Below are 17,944 nucleotides of genomic sequence, written 5' to 3' on the forward strand. Positions count from 1 at the left end.
GGCATCCACAGCTGCTCTGGGCAACTTGTTCTGGTGTTCCACATCTTCATAGCAAATTTTTTCTTATAACTAACCTAAACCTACCTTCTTTTAGATTAAGGCCATTTCCCCTTGTCTTACCAATTACATATCCTTGTAAGAAGTCCTCTCCAGCTCTCTTTTTGGCCCCTTTAGGTACTGGGGGGCTGCAGTTAGGTCTCCCCAGAGCCTTCTCCCAGCTGAACAAGCCCAGTTCTCTTCACAGGAGAGATCCTCCAGCCCTCAGTCATCTTCACGGCTCTCCTCTGGACTCTCTCAGCAGGTCCATGGCCTTCTTATGTTGGGGACCCCAGAATTGGGCACAGTACTATAGGTGGGCTCTAATGGCAGTGGAGTAGAGGAGCAGAATCCCCCCCGCTTGCTCTGCTGGCCACGCTGCTTTCACGCAGCTCAGGACCCGTTTGGCTTTCAGGGCTGCGAGCACACATTGCTGGGTCATGTTGAGCTTCTCATCAACCTCTGGTTTGGAGACAAGGATATTGCGTGGGATGTTTCAAATGTTTTGCACAAGTGCAGGTATATGGCATCTCTGCACTTCCCTCATCCAGCAACATTCCAAGCCCACTGCAGAAGGCCACCAAATTTGTCAGGCACAATTGGCCCTTAGTAAAGCCATATTGGCTGTCACCTATCTCCTCTTTATTATACCCATGCCAGGTATGGTCTTTGGAAAGTTTTAGATGACGCAAAGAAACAAAAGTCCAACATTGAGAATCCCTTCTGGACTGATGTTCGGGAGCTCCAAATGTAGAAATCTTTTCAGAAAAAAAGGACTTGACACAAAAACATTGAAAAAAAGCTAAAAAGAAAATTATCTTTGTGCTCCTAGAAAGTATTCATTCTGCTTTTTTTAATGTAGTAAACTATTAAATACTATGCAAGTCTACATATATAGATGCTTATTGATTTAGACCATGAAATTTGAACTTTCTTAAGAGGAATGCTACAAATATTTTGACTAATATTTAATAACTTACAATTGTTCACAAAGGATCTATTAAATAAATTTTGAAGTGTACTATTGATAAAGAAATAATTGATTCAAATTAGAAGAAATTAGGAAATTTGCAAAGTATCACACCACTTCCTAAACAGTTTACAAGGCAGCTTACTTAATTTTGTGCACTATTGTCCTTGATGTTTTTCCTATTGTCTTTGGGTGCTATTGTGATTATCAACAATAATTGCAAAATATTTTAAGCTTCTGCTTGAAGTAGGTTGAACACACTACAATGCTAAACAATGAGAGCTAAATAGGAAAGTAATGGGGGAAGGTAATAATATTTTGGTTGTCAATGAAAATTGATTTTGAGAATTTTGGTTAATATTTTCATACATTAGGAAATTTGAAGGGGTAGATGCAATAAGAGTGGAAGGCAGTTGCACCAAACTAAGTCTTTTTTCTTAAAAGTTAATAGGCAGGGAAAAAAGTGATTTCTGGCAGCAAGAGAACAGGGTCATTGCCCCAAGAAGTCTGATGATACCATATGTACAACACATGGCAGCAAAGCAGTTTCTTCCTACTTACCCAACCTTGCAATCTATCATAGCCAAGTGCTGACACTGCAGCTTGTATGAAAGGGCACGTGAACATCAAAGGAAGTGTCTTTGCCTTTGAAAAACCTTTAACTGGTCTGCATACAGGGAAGTGTTGACACAAATCTATCAGCACAAAATCTTATTGCTTTACCAACTCAATTAATGGTTTAATTTTGTGAAAGAACAAAACCAGGGGGAATGATACAAATGCATCTGATTAGGACTGATTTTTTTTTTTTTTTAATTTATGTTGATCTGATTTATCTCTTTATCTAATGAGTTGTTAGAATGTTGGTTTCCTTTTCTGGCTCACAGTGACTGCTCTTATGACCCTTATGAACCCACTTGCAGAAATATCAGATGCTGATTTTTAAAAAAATTGTCACCTGTAGTTTATTACGATAGTTTTTTTCTGGATTTGAGCTGTTTTCTGGAGGCAGTAAATAGAATTGAATACTAAAGATACAAAAGATACATAGTTAAATAACTAAATTCTAGTCAAGAAAAGGATTAAAGATTTAGAATCAATAAAAGCAGATAATCTTGCATCTGATTGTAACTCTTCATGTTTTAAGTTAATTAAAGACTAGCAGACCTTGTAGCATAAAATGTTACATATTGTTCATAAACTTTTCATGGTATGTAATAAAGACATATAATTATTAATCTTTAAAGAATTTATAAACTTAATTGGGTAATTATATACCATCTGATAATGTTTTTTTTCTGTGATACAATTTAGGTATACCATTTCAGTAACTTTTGCTTATTTTCCTTATTCACAAGGCCAAGTTTGTAGTAAGAAGCATTTTATCTTTTATCAAACCAACTGATACTTAGATTAAATGGACAGATTTTGCAGTTTGACAAAAAGCCTTGTGTGTGTATGGGTTTTTTTCTCCCCAATAGCAACAGAGGGCTTAACAAAGATGCTTTCTTTCTGACCTTGCCTTAGTTATATTCTTAGAACACTGCAGATATATTCTCATTCATTAATTATTCACATATTATTGAACAGCACTGAATGAAGTCCTTAAATTCATACTTGGGTAATGACATGGTTGATAATAATAAAAAAAATTTATCCCTCTGTCACCTCTCTTTAGCACTCCTTATTTATTTTCTCCTCTTAAAAATATAATTTCTTCTTCTCTGCCACATTTATTCTTGGTGCCACTATAACACCCTTCAGACCTCATTTTCCCTAGCTGGAACACTCTTCCATATAAAAGACAAGTGTAACACCTCAGCAGGGAATAAGTGGTCTCTGCTTTTAAGCTTGCTGTCAGTAAATACTTCATTATATCTCTCTGCTCTGCTTCTCATGTCTGTGTTACTCACACACTCACTCCCTGCCATATGGACTTGACAGTGTGTGCAAAGGGCTGTGAGGTGGGAGAGTGCAAGAATTCATGACACCGGTCAGCAGGTGCAATGAGAGCCATGGAGCCGATTTTGAGCACAAACACAAAATCAGGGAAGCTGAATGGCAGCCTGTGGCAGAAAGCACTAAGAAACACAGAACAGAGGGACAGAAAGTCCAGCTAAGACCTTGAGTGGTGCTTTCAGAGCTAGTTTTTCCTGCAATGCAAGCCAGTAACCTCCTTCCAGAGTTCTTTTTCCTAATCCTCTCCCATTTCACCTATGACTCTCCCATCACCACCCTGCCATCTTTGGCCCTGATTTCATCCTCCATAGTTCCTTATTTCCTCTTGAATTCTATGTTTTGTTTTTTTCTCAGCCTCAATTTCCCTGCTTATGTCTTTTGATAATCATCCCAGTATCTTCACTGCAAACAGAGTGGAGTAGCCTATATTTTCTGAGGGCCACCTTTTCTCCTAATTTTCTTTTTATTTTGAGGTGATGAACAATTTTGGCATTACTTCTCTTCCAACTATCAGAGTTGCCAGCTGGCATCCTGCTTTCCCCTTCTTTCAAGCACAGCCAAGAACAGCAGTAAGCTATGGCTCAGGTTTTATGGGCATTGACATACAACATTCATCCTTAGACCACAAAAGCTATAACAGAACTGTTTTTAATGGTTTATTGGAGAACATGTTGGCATTTTTTTAAAATGCAGGGTCCTGAATGGGGATATTATCACTTGCTTTAAAAAAGGATGTTTCTAGTCCATAGAAAAAATGAGAGCCAATGCACTGTAAGGACAAAGAAGTAAACAGTATTATTCCAAATTTGTATTTTTTTTAGCCAGTTCCAGAAGCTGAGGGAGCAGCACTGAATAATGACTTTAAAATACCTTGGCAATAGTATAGGTTAGTCAAACTGTTAGGCCTTTGCTCAGTGGTCTGGGCTAGACAGAGGATGCACTACTGTGTTGGATTCAGCTGAAACCCAACCAATACTCCCCCATCTAGCAAGATGTACAGCTATTATTTCTTCTGCCACTTCTCAGACCTACATTTTGTTGTCCAGAAGCATGACTTGGTGCGTTAAAATACCCCTATCTTTGCTAGTAACTGCAAACAAATCCTTCAGGCTCAGTTCTCCAAGCTTCTCTGGCTCAGCATCTCCCTTGCCCGGCAGCACCCATCTGTTCCTCTGGCCAGGGTGCCACGCAGCCACCTGTGGGCCAGGGCCAGAGCAGGGAAGGGGCCTGCATCCAAAGTGATTTGCATTCTCAGACTGTGTCTGTATGAGGAGAAAGGACATCTGTGTAACTTCAGCTGCCTAAGGAATGAGGGGGCATATCACAAAATGGGTAAATGTTGAAAGGGACCACAGTGGGTCATCTGGTCCAGCCTGCCTGGACCAGAGGGTCCTTCCTAGAACACATTGCACAGGATTGTGTTCATATGGTTCTGGAATATCTCCAGTGAGGGAGACTCCACAACCTCTCTGGAAATCTGTTCCAGTGCTCAGTCACCTGCACGGTAAAGTAGTTCTTCTTCATATTCAGGTGGAACTTCCTGTGTACCAGTTTCTCCCATTGCCTCTTGTTCTACTGCTTGGCATCACCAAGAAGAGTTTGTCTCCTTCTTGGCACCCTCCCTTTAGATATTTATATGTACAGAATATTCTTGTGCAGAGGCAGCTGTGAAGTTTTCACACAGGAAAAGTTACTGCAACAGAAACATTAAGGGCAAGGAAAGAGTGTCATTTAGAGGGAGCTTTGGCCCTTAATGAAGACTCACACCCTCTAGCAGCTTTACGTTCTTCTTATATTGAGGCTCTCAAAACTGCACACGGGATTTCTGTCAGCAGAAATTTTAGTGGGGGCAAGGTGAGGTCGCACCAGAACGGAGCAGACCGGGACTGCCACTGTCTCTACTTTGGATACTTCATCGCTCGACTTCTCCCAAGGACCAAGGCCAGAATGGGGCCGAGACCAGGTTAAGCACAGGGCCGCGATGAAAACAGGGACGCAGCGGGAAAAAGGAGGTGCGCCTTTTTTCACTTTTGGGGCAAATAAACAGTGGGCGTCGCTCCGGCCCCGCCCTGCGGCCCGCCCGGCCCCGCTCCGGGCCCGGTCCCGCCCCTGGCCGCCCCGCCCCGCCCCTCGCACGCCGGGGCCGCGCTGGGATCGCGCCGCTGCCGCTCCCGTCGTGCTCCCGCTGCCGCCGGAGCCGCGGGCCCGCCCGGCAGTGCCGCGCCGCGCCGGGCGGGAGGATGCGGCGCTTGGCGCGGGTGGCGCTGCTGTGCCTGGGCTGCGCCGTCTGCTCGCTGCTCTACGGCCTCAGCCAGCTGGCCCTGTCCCTGGAGCAGGAGCCCGGCGGCGGCGGCGGCCGCGAGAGGCAGGCCCGAGAGCCCGCCACGCCCGGTGCCTGGCGGCAGGCGGGGAGCGCGGGCCGAGGCGCGGCGGGGAGCGGCAGGTACGCGGGGCCGGGGCCGGGCGCAGGCGGCGGTTCCCGGCGCATTCCTGCGGGGAGGGCCGGGAGGGCGGGAGCGGCGCGCCGCTCTCCGTGCCGGCCGCGGGCGGAGCGGGGCCGGGCGGGCGGCGGCGCCGAGGCCTGGCCGCGCTTTCGGGGCAGCGGGCGGTGGTGTCTGTGCGCTCCCTCCCGGCCTCCCGCGGGCCGGGTCCTGGCGGATGGGGAAGCCTTAAACAAGCAAGGAAAAGTTTCAGCAGTGGCGCTGCCGGCGACCGAGGCCGTCCCCGTGCGCGTCCCCGCGGCGCTGAGCCCGTCCCTTGCTGCTGCTTGGTGGGACAGGGCGAGTGAAGGGCTGCGTTTCCTTCTTCCAAAAGGATAAAATTTCACAGTGCTCGTTCAGGTCTGAAACTTAGTAACTGTATGACTATCGAACACAACTTCAGTGAACCAAAACTGTTTGTTATGGGATACCTTAATAGAGCCAGTCTCACAGAAAGCAGTGAGTTCAGTTCTGTAATTAAAGGAGTGCATATCCGAGCATCTCACACTCTGCAAAGTTCTGTTGCCCTCTGTCAGCAGAAATTTTAGTGTGGCCAAGTGGTGATTGAGACTATGGAATGGAAATTACTAGTTTTCCTTTAGAGTATAGTTTCATAATCCTGTTCACCTGTGGCTACCGGAACCCTAAAGCCAGGAAAAGGGGAGTGATGAGAAATCTGTTACTGAAAATGGAGAAAAATGGAGGACCAGACCATTCTGGGCCAGTCTAGCTCTACCTCTGCTCAGATTCCACAGCAAAGTGAGTTTGTAGGTTTGGCGATGGTCGCTGCTTCCCGGTGCTGTACAAGCTCTGGCGCCCCCCAGTCCTTGTACTGCTCGTGCTCCCCTGAGCATACGAGTGAGTTGATCTGGTGTGGTGACCTGCTTGAAAACTACCTAGTTTTTGGCCAACTCAGCGCTCATCATGTATTGCCTCATCATGTAATTATAAAAGTGTCGATGCTGTTGTAAAGGACTTACAGAGGATGGCAGGATGACAAACTCTGACTTAATAATCTTGGAATACCATGAAACAGCATTCTGAGTTACTAGGGGTGGAGTCAGCTGAAATGTGAAACCCAGCTATCGACTGGTGTAACTACTTAGAAGAATTTTTCCCCCGTGTTTTTGCATTAGTTCAAGTTAATGCAGATTTTAACATGAAAAAGATGTAAGGATAATTGTGCCTCACTTCTAGTTTGTGAAGAACCACTCACTTCTTGTGAGTGGTTGAAATCTACTAGTTCTAAATAAAAATACGATAAAAAAACATGTATGATATTTGTTTTACTAAAGAAAACATGCAGTTTAAATGAAGCAAACTTTTGTTGGGTAGAAGATAATAATGTAAATAAATGATTTATACTATTGAACACTGAAATGACTTTCAGCTGCATCATACTCCTAGTAAGCAAAAAATGAACCAAGTTTATTTTAAAAGCTGTACTGTTCTAGTATTCGTACTAAAAGCGTAGTTTTTAAATTAAATATATGAGTGGAGAAGATCCTCAACAAGGTGCAAGAAGCGTCTTGCTGCAGTTAGATGAGATATAAATCTCCTCAAATGTGTCATCAAATAGAAAAGTTTTATGAACTGACAAAGCTCTTTTCTAAAGGTCTCAAATGCCACAAAACATTCTACTGTATACAGTTGTTTGGGGGTACATCTCCTTGCAAAACCAGTGTGCATTGTCACCTGTGTGGGAGTTCTTTACTTATAAACTGCTGTCAAGCTGAAGGCTCAGGATAAATGTCCCCTGTTGTCAGTTATTGAAACATGCTGTTTGTGCAAAAAGTGCATGTGCAAAACTTATTTGTGAGTCAGACTCTTAGAAAAGAGAAAAGGCTTTTAGGGAAAAGCTCTGTCCTGTGGCAGTTAAGAAATGTCCCACTGAATGTTCCTTTAGATGCATTTGTAAATTATTCTTGAGTGTTAAACTGCATTACATTCACTATTGTAAGTGACACACACATCTTGCTGAATGTATTGGTGTTTTTCAGTTTTTTACATCAGCTACTTCTCCAGCAGAGACTGACTGAGCACTATGGCCACATATCATATGGCCACTTCTGACTGTCTGGTGATCATGTAATATCCTGAAGGGTGCATAACCTTACAGAGTAAATTGCATTTAGATCACCTTCTAGTCCTTGAAGTTTAACATTTTGTATGCATTAATAGTAACTTTCATAAGTGAGTTGCTTCAGCTGTGTTCACTGATAGCTTTAAAATACAGTTCAGCAAAGCGAATCTATCATCTTAAGGCATTCATACACTCAGCAGTGTTTTTCTGTTTTCTTTAGCCAAGAAGTGTTTTCTTTGCCTGAATAGTCCAGTTTGGTATATTCCACAAGGGCAGAAAGAACTTGATCATGCTCTGGGATAGGGAAGGGAGACATTGAATTTTCTGTTGGTTTTTGGAAACATGCAAACATGAAAACTTCAAGCATCGAATAAGGCTTTGGAATACTACACCTGGAAGAACTTAGCAATGGTGGTGACATGTTTAAGAAGAAAATAACTTAAAAGGAAGTACCGTATTGAAGCTAGAATTACAGGTTGAGGCAGGGTCCTCCAACAAACATAATAATTCACAGGAATTTATTGGATAATCAGTTTAGTAAGGAGTTGTTTGTTTCAAATACTACTCTAGCTTGAGGAACAAGAGGACTGGAGACTGAAGGCTTGTATCTTGAGACTTGATATAAGCAGTTGAAGAACACTTTAAGAATTTAATAGCTAAACATCTTCATAAATGCGTTGGGTGCACGACTGGAAGGGATACTTAGCAAGTTTGCAGATGATACAAAACTGGGAGGAGCTGTTGACTCCCTCCAAGGCAATATTTTGTCAGTATTGCCACTTCAGTTAGGCAGATAATGTTCATCTTTCTGTTCAGGTCGAAAAAAGTTTATTCTAATAATAAAAGTTGTTCTAATAATAGCAATTTTGAGATATACAGAAGGAATCAGTCTGTTGTCAGTTCTGTGAATTTAGTGAGGTCGGTGAATTTGACCCTGTTAAGATGGAACGCATTTCCCTTACACTGTAGTTTAGCATTTTTTACTGCCAGCCATACCGTTCTTCTATGTGTGGCACTGATGTTTGATTGTACCAGTCTCTTGCTCTCTAACTGTTCTGGCAGAGGGAGAGTTAAGTGGATTATAGTGCATGGAAAAGGGCAGAAAGTATATCCACAGGCTTAGCAGAGGAGGGTGGTTATAACAGGTAGCTGGATCTTTCCTTGCCTTTACACAGCTGTTTTCATTGGTATTAGAGCTTAACCAGCAGTTTTACCAGTTTGCTTTTCAGCTATTCTTATTTTAAGAAATTGGTCCAGAACCTGTCAAAGCACTTCAAAATATGAAGTAAACTTAAAAGGATTAAACATTCAATGATTTGAAGTTGCAACTTCATTTAAAAACTCTGCTGAATTTGGCAAGCATTTGACCAGCAAATATTATTTGCATAGGAATGTTGTGAAGCAATGAAACGTTATCAAGATTTTTCCAGTTTAAAAGTTGAGGTATCAGACATCTAGCATTGCATCGACCATCTCCTATCTAATAAAGCCATTGCTTCTATGACTAAATATGTCATAACAAATTTGTGCTATTGCTGGAAAGGTTCAGAAAAGCTGTTGAGGAGAATTAGAAATTCTTAGTGCGTTTCAGAGTTGAATTAAGCATTTATCATCCCAGTTTTTTACTCCTGTGTGATTATGAGCAGGAAGGAAATGCATCCTTCCTGTTTTGCTGCACTTGTGGACTGTGCTGTAGGAGAGACATGAGTCTGTCTATTGGTTGTTTCATGCAGTTGATAAAACTTAGGTTGTTAATGAAAGGAATTTTGACAGGAACGTTGTCATCAGGGCTGCATCCCTCACCATTTGGACCTTCTGCTAAGTTGCTGTGGAGTTACAGTAGTACAAATATGCCACATGGATTGAAAAGTGTTTCTAACAACGATGATCTCCATTAACAAAAGGAGGTTGCCACTGATTGTTGACGGATTTCTCATGGTTAAAACTTGACTTGCCTGAGCACGGGGCCTCAGTCTTCATGACTGCAATTTGTTCACTGCTATGTATTTCACAAACTAATTTGAAATTGTCCTTTCTTCTAAAAAGTTTTCAGGTCACAATATAGACACCTTTTCGATGTCTGCAATACTAAAATTTCTGCTACTCAGGGATGTTGAAGCTAGATTAACTGATAAAGGTGGTTAAGAAGTGGCTGGTTGCTTTAGGAAAAGGTGCTTTGAATTGGCAAACAGATCATTGAGAATGCTTCTCTATGACACCAATGAATTTTGAAACTTCATATTTCTTCTTTTTTGTATTTTTGACAGTCATATGTGTTAGGAATTGTCCAGCCCAGTAGTGTGATGCAGGCAAGGCTCCTGCATTTCCATGTTCCTGGGTATCCAGGCAGTAGCAAAGTGGGGTGTTTATTCCAGTGGGATTATAGGCTCTTATTGCAAACACACATGGCTGGCCACAGAGATCAGCACACAGGAAACAGTGCTTGCACAACCACAAACAAGCGTCCTGATCCTGTTCCCTTCTCTGACTGATCAGGGTGAAAGGTTTTAATGAAAAATACATCAATGTATGTTAGGTGGATTCCTCCAGTAACTGGCCTTAGACACCTGCTCCATCCAGGAACAGGCTCCTGATCCTCTGGCCTCCACTGCTGCTGACCTGAGTGTGTGAATCCTTGAGGCTTGCAGACCCAATTCAGTTTCTGCTACTGACACCCTCTTGGATGTGCAGACACCTGTACAGGTGAATGTGCTGGACCTTTCCAGTTCCTGGCCTTAGCCTTGTGGCAGCTGCCCACAGGATTGCCTCATGAAAGGGAGTCTTATGGATAGCTGCTCCTGACCACATTAGCCACTTCTCAAACACCAGGTGGCCAGCTCAGACTTTCTGGTGCTTCCAGTTGCCATGCCTCAGACCCTAATCTCTTGTGGCTATGAGAGAGGTTCTTTCAGTAGCTCAGACTTGCTGTTCTCTGCAGTCTGGCCAGTCTTAGGGCCTGTCTGACACCTGGCTCCCAGCCCTTGCCCTGCTTGCAGGCTGATCTGGTGGCTGTGGCCATCTTCTCACCTGCAGCCACTCTGACTTCTGCGTGTGCAGATGGGATGGAGCCATTCCCACACCCAGGAAAACAGAACTCTTCACATGTGACTGGAACCTCTTAATCATCTCTCTGTTTTTTGCATTCTCCTTCCTCCCCAGCCCACCTTTGATCCCACAATGAGTCCTACACCCTCTCAGGCAGTAATCCCATTAGGCAGTTGGTAAACTGGCCTGGAGAGTCTCTCCTGTTACCTTGCCTAGGCTGGTGCATGGATCATCTGCCTGGTTGATGGGCTCTCTCTGCCCTTGTGAATTGGGGCTGTGTTGGGATACTCCGTGTGCCTTGTTTAGTTTGTTTCACCTCACATAATTTTCTGCTTTCTATTTGTGGGGACTGGCCTTTAATCACATAACAATAATAGATGTGAGCAAAATATCCCTCCATGGTACTGAAGGTGACTATTCCTGTCTGACTAGTAACCTCTCTGAGGTAACAATGACTGTACCTGTTTGTGAACAGGTATTATGCAACTCCCTAGCTGTACAAAGCAATTGTTTGTTGTCCAAGCTTTCATCAAATTTCATTTCAAGTAAAAAAATACTTTAATGAGTGGCATTTTAAATGATCTTAATGTGAATGACAAGAAGAAAATGTTGTCCAATTATTCCAGTATCTTAATCCTTTAAATGAAAAACCTTTGGGGAATATGGTAGCATGTTGCCAAACTGAAGGAGATTGCTGTTGACAGGAGAATGTCTTGAGCTAACATTAGGTAAATTGCATACATATGTATCCTAGTAACACTTTTGTTTTAAATATGCAGTTTATGAATCAAACCCAAGGCTGATAATCTTGTGCTAAATGGAATGTTTGAAAGGCCTAATGTGTCAGAGAAGTGACACAGCCATTACTTCAGATTTGCCTCTTGCCTTGGTAGTTTGGGTAGGATAATGCCCAAGACAGCTAAGAAAGCTCTTGTTGACAAATGAAAGAGGAATCCCCTGTAAAAATAGCGTAATAGTCTTCCAAACCACACAACTCTTTTGGAGAGATTGTCTGTTAATTTATTTTAAAAGTAGTGAGAAACAGTTCCTTCAAAAAGCTAGTAGTAGAGATCATAAAGATTGTTCTTCACATAGGTGGAAGACCTTATGTGCTTTGGAGTTTTTATAAAACTTCAAAAGCCACAAAGAGTAATACAAAAGAGAACCTGGCACAGAGAACTCGTGGTTTTATACTTTGGTAAAGAGCAGTGCAGATATCCGTGAAATAGAGTTGCAGTCTATATTTTTGGTTTTTTGTACCTGGGTATTTATTTGTGGAGAGCATTCTTAAGTCATGAAATAATATGAAATTGAAAATTCTTGTGAACACATTTATCTACAGAATACAAGGATTTCCTGTGATCTAGCAAAGAACTGCACCATCCCCCACAGCACTTAAATGAGGCTTTGTGAAACGCTGTGTTTAACAGGTCGTTTTTCTCAAGTGTTACAAAAAGCAGAATTTACTAATCTTGACATTCTTTGATGCTACATTGAGCTATTATTGTCTGGTATTGCAAAACATTGGCCTTCACAGGTTTCAGATTATGCTACCAAGATGGTACTGATTAATTTCAAACTTGCAAAGCCAACTTTCAGTAGAGTTCTGAGCCATAGTCCTTAAATACTACTGATGAAACTCAGCAGCTTTTGTGTCGGTTTTCTTGCACATGTCTTTCATTCACAGATACTAATTTCAAAGGAGAATAAACACTACTGGCTTTGTATCACCAGGGCAGGGAGCAGAGAAGGTCACTCAAGAGAGTGTCTCTTGCTTTACAATATTCTGCTTACTCATTTCAGATCGTAATTCTTGATGTTGATTTTCTTACCAGAACCTTTGAAATACACACTTTTGTTTCTATTTAAAAATATTTCCTATATTGCTGTTGCATAAAATGTAATGATGAACTAGTAAACCCTGCTTTTTTTTAGCTGTTAACATAGTACAAATCAATAAATTATTAGTCTTGCTTTTAGTATGTAGAAAGAAAACTTGTGAAATGTGATTATTTTTGTATTGCATTAACCATCTGTTACAAAACAATGGAATTCCTTGGTGCTGCTAAGTCCTGCTTTTTATTAAAAATCCGATTTGCACGTTTGCACTAACTAGAGTAATGGGTGAATAGGGATTGTGTTAAACGGACAATGTAACCTCAAAAATGAAAAGTTACAGTTGCTCCTCTAATTTAAGTAAACAAAGATATTGAAAGGATGAAGTTCTTTGTAGCAATAAGTGTTGCCATGCGCTACTTTTTCGTTACCGATGGGTTTAATTTAAGCCTAGAACATAGCAGGAGCCTCAAAAATCTCAGCCCCTCTGTTTTTTCTCATTCTGAAAATATATGAAGAGGAAAGGCTAAAGAATGGGACCATTCTACCTTTCAAAAATTCTGATTGGCTTCTAATACCTTCTCCTTTGTATTCAAGTTGCATTACATGGCCAGTTTTCTGCCAGCTAATTACTGTTCAAGTTATGCTTGAGCTAGGAGACTGTCCATTTAACTTTGCCATAAAATCAGTAACATTCATATAGGTTATTTTTGTCTTATTCTGTTAGGTGTAAGAATTTGTCTGTATCTTTCTGGAATTCCTATTGGATGCTGCCCTCTGATGTTTGTGGAATGAACTGCTTTTGGGAAGCTGCTTTTAGGTAGGATGTTGTTAAATAGTACTTTATTGTTTGATTGCAGACAGATGTAGCTGATGTTTCTTGGCTCTTTAGCAAGGTGGCAAAACAAAATATCTTGATTACTTCACATGCATTTCACCTGCTTATATTGTGGTTACCTTTATCTGGGGTTTTTCATGTTACATTATGTTCTGGAATTGTGGACTCAAGTGTTACTACCAAGAGTAGATTTTTTTCAGTTATATTGCTTCGTTAAATAGAAACTTGCTAACATCTGTTAAAAGCCTGTCTGAGTATAGTCTGAAAAGTTAATGATAAATTATTTTCCTAAAATAAAATTTGCTGCACATGAATACCCATAATATAACTTGCAATAAAATGATATGCTTAGTAAGTACATGTGGATTTTTTAAAATTCAAGTTAAATGTTATATAGAATTTAAGGAGGGTACTTCATTGAAAAGCATTGAAGAGACAGTTTTGAATGTTCTTTAACAAAGTATGTTAAAGAATAGACTGTCTGCCTTAATGCTGCATCTTTAACAATAAGTTTAAATGTTTTGATGTGGTGGCTCAGATGTTTTAGGCTGTCACATTACACAGGTTTCTTGAAAAGAAGTAAGCTACTTGTCAGGTAGTTCTCTGTGATGGTGTTCACAGGGGTCTCAGGTTGAGGGAAGAGACGAGGATCTGATTCCATGTTTCAGAAGGCTTGATTTATTATTTTATGATATATATTATATGAAAACTATACTAAAAGAACGGATTTCATCAGAAAGCTAGCTAAGAATAGAATAGGAAAGAATGATAACAAAGGCTTGTGGCTCAGACTCTCCGAGCCATCTCACTGTGATTGGCCATTAATTAGAAACAACCAACATGGGCCAATCAAAGATGCACCTGTTGCATTCCACAGCAGCAAATAACCATTGTTTAAATTTTGTTCCTGAGGCCTCTCAGCTTCTCAGGAGGAAAAATCCTAAGGAAAGGATTTTTCATTAAAGATGTCTGTGACAGTTCTCTAACCTTCATAGTTCTCATCAGTACATAACTGAAGTTGTAAGTCAATTTTTCTTACATTTAAAATTTTGCTGATTGTCCTTTGATATCTTTTATCTTGATATCTTTTCTTGTTAGCATGAAGCTTAAATATTTCTGGGGAAGAAAAGCTTAGCTTCACAAGACTTACTGGTTTTTTTGAAAATTATTGTGGGAAAGGCTTTAGATCCCTTATCCCTCTCTGCTTGTGTGTTGTCAGTGCTTTTTAAGCTCATTGGTTGTCAAGAAATTCCTTAAAGAAGTTACTTAGATTGATTTTTATTCTGTTAGTGAACTTCATCAACAATTTGGGGCTGCTGAGTTTTTCTCATTGCTATTGGTAGCAATCCACACTGTGTCTCAATCCATAGGGATGCACATGACTTTGTTAGGCAGATGTAGCTATCTGAATAGACAGAAATAACTTTCTTTTCCTTATAGGTTATGTTTTGGGTGTTTAGCTCTATGAAGTTTAGTGCAGTGGGATAAATGAAATGCTGTTGTGATTGAGGGTGAAGGGGCTTAGCTTATGCTAGGTGGAGGGACAGGATATGATTGTAAGCTTCATTTAATCCTTGGACATCTGTGCCAGTCTAACATTTGTAGTGTTGAGACCAGGGAGGTTCTTGCTGTCTTCTGACCCCCCTAAGCCTGAAGAAGTCCATGGATACAAAGTAATGCACAAAAATAGCAGAAAATGCCCTTTCTGGATATTCTGTCAGGCTTGAGGCAAGTGGAACCTTGGAACCAGAAATGGACAAATCCCATGCAGTTTATTTGCACATACCTTAAGCTATAACTTGTATTAATCTATTAAGAATTCCATATGTGGCTATGAAGACAATTCTGTTGAAGTATGCATTGATTATGACTTCACTGGGTGAGTCCACTTTCATGATGAAACATGGTTCATGGTGAGCTCTAAGGTTTGCAGAATTTCATGTTTATACATTTTGAAATTGAAAGAAAAAAAGCTGCTTAAATGAGTAAAGGGTGTGTGGTATTCAGATTAAACATTTTACATTAATCTGGATTGTTTTATCAATATCTTACTATTAAATTAATCCCCATATGCTGTGCTGACTTCAGTGCTTGTTGAAGTCCTCAGTGAGATGCTCTAATTTATCCCAGAGTTAAAATGTCTCTTTTCCATTTTCCACTAAGTTTTTAAAACATTGGGAGCTTTTGGATTTTTAAGTATTTTTGTTAATAAAAAGTTTGTTATCTCTCTGTTTCTAACTTGTAATTCCATTTAGCTTTTTTTCCTGGATATCAGGAAAATTATATTTTATATATATATTACATGTTTACTCTTGAGAGAACTTGGCACAGACATTTTTGAAATGCAGCTTTCTACGTTATTTCCTTTAAGTAGCTCTAAGTGTATTAAGTGAAAACACGTATAGATTTTTAAGATTCAAGTATATGTGATAGAAATGTTGGAGACATATAGAAGAATCTGGAAATTTTTAAGAGAGAGATGTGTGTATATAGACTTCAGTATGAGTCATGCAGTAGTTGAAGAGCATTTGAAATTGATGACCTCTGAACAGGTGCTGGTTCTAATAAGGAATAATAAGCATCTTCAGGCTAGTCAGTGTAAGATCAATTGCTTTTGCTGTATGTGGGAAGGATTTTGTAGCTATTTTGCACCCACATTTTTTCACCACCATTCTGATTATTAATTTTATTCTGGCACAGAGTATTTGTTAGTTTTCACCTTGACAGAGGAAGCATGAGATTGCTTTTGTGTGCAGTGGTATAGATATTATCAAAATTTTAAAAATGCTTATAAAGATAACATGAGGCTCAGATTTTGCATGGTCTAGATGATGCTTTTCTTTTCTAGTACACCTTTGAAGGTGCTCAGAACTGTCTAGCTGGTATGGCTGCTTATTTCCTAATGGGACTGACTAGGAAGAAGTTCTTAGGGGTCATTACTATGGCTATCTGACCAGGCTGATTTCAGTTGTTGGATGTTGCAACTAAGTGGGTTTTAACTTGTGTTGCTTGCTAAAGTAGAAAGTTTCACTAAGTTTGTGGGTATATTGAGCTTTGTGTGGTGTGGTTATATTGAAATTAATTCTGATAGTCCTGCAAAAAGGAATTTCTCTAAATTAGCAGGCTCATTGGAGAATGGTACTTCTATTTTTATAGTCAATTTAAAATTATTCGTATATTGTAACTTCAGACCAAATCTTCTAATTGAGTTGGCATTGAGTAGATTACATTGGACATCATATGCAGTGGTATCATTAGTGTACTTTTACAAAATAAGCTCTTGATTATGACATGTTTTACATGCAGTGCTGTAGTAGACCGTTAAGCTAAGTAAAAACTAGAATTTTCATCACTTCCAAATCCAGATAATGTCTGTAGTTACCTTGACCCTATTTGTAGTAAGTGTGGAAGTGATTTAACAGCTGGATTTGAATCAATGTAGCTTTGCTGCCTTCTTACTCTGCCTATTTGCTTTGTTTTTCTGGTGACTAAAGGCTGCTGGGTTAGGCTTCTTAGTGGTTGATTGATTTAGATCAAACAGGGCATTAAAAGGAAAAAGGATGCAATAAGCCATCTGTATTGTACTTACATATCTACCATTTGATTCTCTGAGGGATATTATAGTGTCAGCTTTGAAATAATACAGTTTGATTATATGAAAATACTTTCCCTGCACAATTTAATGAATATAATTAGTGGTTTTTATGCTAATGATGAAAACCACTTCTATTACACCAAATTAGATGGAACTATATACAGGATATTCCTGTGGTTTTGGTACCCTCTCACCTGTGCTTTCCATGTGTTATGTGAGAGTAGGAGAACTTTACCTTATACAAATAAAGGTGACCTCTACTGCAATTCCTTGTGTCAAGTCTAAAGGACAGAGCTAAGCTTTTTGTGGAGCTGGGGGATATTTTAGTGCCAATAAAATTTGTGTTGGTTTTTTTTTTCCCCAGGAAATGCAGCTGGGATGCCATGAAGGTTCTAGAAAAGTATAACTTGTCAAAACATACCTCTGTAGCCTACTATCAAATTACAGCTTAGTAGCTGTAATTGACCTAGAAATGCTAATTTAATATACAATGTATCATGGTAAACATCTTTAAATATAAGGCAGTGTCTTGACAGACAGGCTCTGGAAAACCTTGTTACAGCAGATTCACTGAGGATATCCTATGTTCTTCTCTCAGAGGTTATTAACAGAAGAATTAATCAGTATAGAACGAAGGGCTGCACTTGGCACAGAAATACTTCAGGACAAGGCTTGTACCTGGCTTTTTGCTGCTGCTGAGTAGCATGTTTTAACATACATGTTTTTACTCACATTGGCAAAAATGGATTGTTTTAAATGTGTTTCCTAAACTCATGGAAGTATGTGTGGAGGTTTGTCTCTAGGCTTTTGTTTATTTTTACTGTCCCTACCCCTCATGTGCAATTAGTATCCTCACAAAAATTAAATTCTCTTATTTCTTCCTAAAGACTCAAATCCTGTCATGGCATCCTACGCAGTATCTTTTACTACATTACAGGTACCTTCTTTCTCTTCTATTTTAATTACCAGAGGTTTTTTTTCCCCTGCAGGAGTGAGGACTGCCACAGTATTGGATTTTTTTTTTTAGAAATTGGGTCTGTGAAGTTTTCTTTGTTAGTCTATCCAACATCCTTACTAAAATACAGTTTCTATTTCACTCTCT

General features: G+C 40.2%; 1 protein-coding gene across 2 annotated transcripts in view; it reads left to right on the top strand.

Moving 5' to 3' along the window:
- The first annotated feature begins 5,100 nt into the window (after positions 1-5,100).
- The window catches only part of GXYLT1 (glucoside xylosyltransferase 1), a 29,268-nt gene continuing 16,424 nt past the window's right edge, over positions 5,101-17,944 (top strand). The window contains exons 1-2 of one of the 2 annotated variants that reach the window (XM_054631406.2): positions 5,101-5,408; positions 13,137-13,229. In XM_054631406.2, the coding sequence (XP_054487381.2) occupies positions 5,206-5,408; positions 13,137-13,229 (296 nt within the window). In that variant the 5' untranslated portion in view covers positions 5,101-5,205. The remainder of the gene's footprint in view (positions 5,409-13,136; positions 13,230-17,944) is intronic. The other variant, XM_054631405.2, reaches the window with a different exon arrangement.

The sequence above is a fragment of the Agelaius phoeniceus genome, chromosome 5, assembly GCF_051311805.1.
Source record: "Agelaius phoeniceus isolate bAgePho1 chromosome 5, bAgePho1.hap1, whole genome shotgun sequence".
Lineage (NCBI taxonomy): Eukaryota > Metazoa > Chordata > Aves > Passeriformes > Icteridae > Agelaius > Agelaius phoeniceus.